Source organism: Octodon degus, unplaced genomic scaffold (genome assembly GCF_000260255.1).
Source record: "Octodon degus isolate 3935 unplaced genomic scaffold, OctDeg1.0 scaffold00026, whole genome shotgun sequence".
NCBI lineage: Eukaryota > Metazoa > Chordata > Mammalia > Rodentia > Octodontidae > Octodon > Octodon degus.
The window spans coordinates 8287947-8291257 of record NW_004524602.1 but is presented as its reverse complement, the minus strand read 5'-3'; the positions used below and the strand labels follow the sequence as shown (position 1 = coordinate 8291257).

Genomic DNA, 3311 nt, shown 5'->3' with positions numbered 1-3311 from the left:
CTGCCTGGCATGTGCAAGGACCTGAGTTCGATCCCTGGTACCACACACTGTACTGGCCCCCGGAACCAGGCACGCCATGCTGGCAACTGAAACAGGGTGGTGGCACATGCCTGTTTCCCAACACTGGGAGGCTGAGACAGGAGGACTCACCGTGAGTCTGAACTGTGTAGCAAAACCCTGTATCAAATAAATACAAGAAAGAAAAAAAAATCCATTTATTTATTTATATCAATAAATACAAGAAAGAAAAAAATCCATCCAGTGACACTACCCAACAGGGGTGAGGAGGGCAGGCAGTAGGAGGAAGAAGTAAACCGGTCTGAGAGTAGTGAATGTCTGACCCAATCAGGTCTTTTAATTCTTTTAATTTTGATGTTGACACACATACAAACACATCTCCGTTCTTTTATATTCCCTACAGTGCCTCCTTTGGAAAAGAAAAGTGGAATGAGAGGCCCCTGGGTCTGGGCTTTTATGTCATCTTCATAAAGGTGGATGGGAAGAACATGATGCAGGGATTAGTAGGGCAAGCGGCTGAGAGGGCTTCCCTAGGGATCCGGAGGGAGGCAGGAGCTTCTCTGGGCCCAGGTAACCAACATGGAACCGGGTGCGGGTCAGGGTGATGGAGAGCTGCGGCGGAGCTAGAGAAGGAAGCCGGAGTCAGAGCCCAGGTCACCCTGTCGGGGTTGCTCCTAAGCTCTCAGAGGCCACGGAGCCTGGCTGGGGCAACTCACAGGACACCTCCGAGGCTTCACAGTAAAACCAGTCAGCCCCATTTCCCCACCAGCTCTCTCGGGAAGAGACGAACAGTAAATGTCATTGTCAGCCATTGCTTCAAGGCCGCTTTTTGTTGGCTATGTTAAGGGGCAAAGACCCGCTGTTTGTGTAGGGATCTGCTGTGGAACGGGAGAGATGGGAGCACTGGCCCGCAGGCCTCCAGGACCTCTGCAGCCTCTGCTGCCGTTAACGGGGGCTTTGAGTAATTTATATGATAGTGTGGAGTGCGGGCCTGTGTCCTGCAGCCAAGTAAATGGATCTTGTCCTCTAGGGAGATGTTCTTTGAGCTGCAGAGGAGAGGAAGTAACTTCCGCATCCCACTGCTCCGGGAGCTCCGCCTCCTCTCATCCACCCTGATTGTCCCGATCTGCCAGCCTCTCCTCCTGCCTGGCTTCCCTACTTTTATTCTTTGCCTCCTATAGTTTGCTTTCCACATAGTGACTGTGAATGAACATTTTTTTTTTCCTGTTTTCTGAGATGGTCTCACTCTGTAGTCCAGGCTGGCCTCGAACGCATAGAGATCCTCTTGCCTCAGCCTCCCCAGAGATGGGATCACAGGCATGTGCCACCACACCTAACTCAAAGTGATCTTTTAAAAAACATATATGGGGGGCTGGGGAGATGGCTCAGTAGAATAAGCACTTCCCTGACAAGCGCAAGGGTCTGAGTTCAATCCCCGGTTCTGCAAAAAAACAAAAAACAAAAACAAACAAAAAACATATATGGGGCCAGGGATATAACTCAGAGGCATAGCACCTGCCTGGCAAGCTTGAGATCGTGAGTTCGATTCCTAGTATTATAACGACAACAAAAAAAAAATCAACCAACCAACCAAACAAAAAAAAAAAAAACCCCATACATACTACCTTGTCACTTCACTGCTCCAAACTTTTCAAATGGGCTCATGGCAGAGTAAAATTTAAACCCCTTCACCACAGGTTCCTGGGCCTTAACGACTTCCCTGCTGCCGAGTCTACCTCTCAGCTGTCTGGGTAGGTGGGGGAGAGGCTCTGCTACATCTCTATTGGCCTTTCTCGGGGCTGGGGAGATGGCTCAGGAGAATAAGTGTTTCCCTGGCAAGAGCAAGGGTCTGAGTTCAATCCCCGCTTCTGCCAAAAAAACCCCCAAAAACAAAACAACAAACTACTGGCCTTTCTCGACCACAGATTGTTCTCTGCTCAGGGACTGTGTATCAGCTCTTCCTATAGCAGCCTCTGTTCTTGTCTCCTATCAGGAAGGTCCCGTCTGATCACACAAACTAAATTACTCCCCTTGCCCACGCCTCCATCACTCTGTTTCATTGGCTTCCTAGCGATTGCTGGGGTACTGAGTCAGCTGGGCTCATCTATCATTTATTTTCCTGTTTGCTTTCCTCTGGGCAAGGCCCAACGTGAGTCTCTGGGCAGAAGTGCCCAGCCTACTGCCCGATCCCTAGTACAAAGCAAAGCTTGGCACACACCAGATCTGTAGCAGTCGCTGGTTAAATGACCTTTTCAAGCCCTAATAACAATCTTGAGAAATGGGAGAAAGGCGCTGAGCACTAGAGACCTGCTGCTGTCTGGCCGCGGTCCTCTTTCCTTCCTTCCTGGCCTCTGGGCTCCCTACTTCCCCACACCCTTAGTCCGTCCCCAGGGAGGGCAGGCTGGACTCCCACGCCCTTTTAGAGCCTGGTGCAGCGACTCTCACGCCCTGTCACATCTTGGGGGGCTCAAGGTTACTGCCCTCTTCCTAAAACGGATCCTGCAGGTGCTCTCGCTGTGAGGCTCCATCAGGAACAGAGCGGGGTGGGATAAAGTGCAATGTCCGGGACAAAGTGGGGTGGGCTCTGTAGCCCACCGGTTCAGCGCCTTCGCTCGACCCCCGTGCCTGGCTATGCAACTCCCGGGTCCTTTGGGGGCGACGAGGAGGAGCCCAGGGCTGCACCACCTGCACGCAGCAGAACCTTTCTTCGCCGGGGCTAGCACGTCAGCCGGACAACTTAGGAGGAGACACGGCGCGCTCGCCCGCCCCGCCCCGCCCCGCCCCTCCCCTCCCGCGCTCCCCCTCGTGGCCCCGGCTGGCCCGGCTCTGTCGCTTTCGGCCCGCCCCAAGTTCCTGCGCTGCCCCAGCCGGAGTCTGCCGCGTTTCCCCGCGGCCACCCAAGCGAGGGTCCCAAGCCCTGCGCAAAAAAGCACCCTGAACTTCAGAGCCACGGTGGGCAATCGCCTGCGGGTTTCCTCCAGCCGGGGACGGCGGAGAGCGGAGGCGGAGGCGGCCTCAGGCCTCGGAGCCCGTCGGCGAGGCGCGCGCGGCTGTCTTCGGACCCCGCCGGCGACCCGTAGCTCGGGCGCGCTCCTGTCGCAGCCCGCAGGAAGGAGGGGTCCGGCCCGAGGCCCGGGGCGGCGGCCACCATGGAGATCCCCTCGGCCCAGGGCCGGCGCCTGGGGCCTTGGGGGCGGCCCTGACCGCTCTCCTCCCTGCCCGGGCTGGTTGCGGACTTGCCCCGCGCGGCCCCCGGCCACCCCCGCGTCTCCGCCCTCCTCGGCCGCGCAGCT

General features: G+C 56.1%; 1 protein-coding gene across 1 annotated transcript in view; it reads right to left on the bottom strand.

Annotated features, from left to right (window-relative positions):
- Positions 1-265: 265 nt before the first annotated feature.
- Positions 266-3311, bottom strand: part of LOC111816074 (translation initiation factor IF-2-like) — a 3293-nt gene continuing 247 nt past the window's right edge. The window contains exons 2-4 of the mRNA XM_023712637.1: positions 2952-3311; positions 742-791; positions 266-641 (exon numbers count right to left, since the gene is read on the bottom strand). Coding sequence (XP_023568405.1) covers positions 473-641; positions 742-791; positions 2952-3311 — 579 coding nt within the window. The 3' untranslated portion in view covers positions 266-472. The remainder of the gene's footprint in view (positions 642-741; positions 792-2951) is intronic.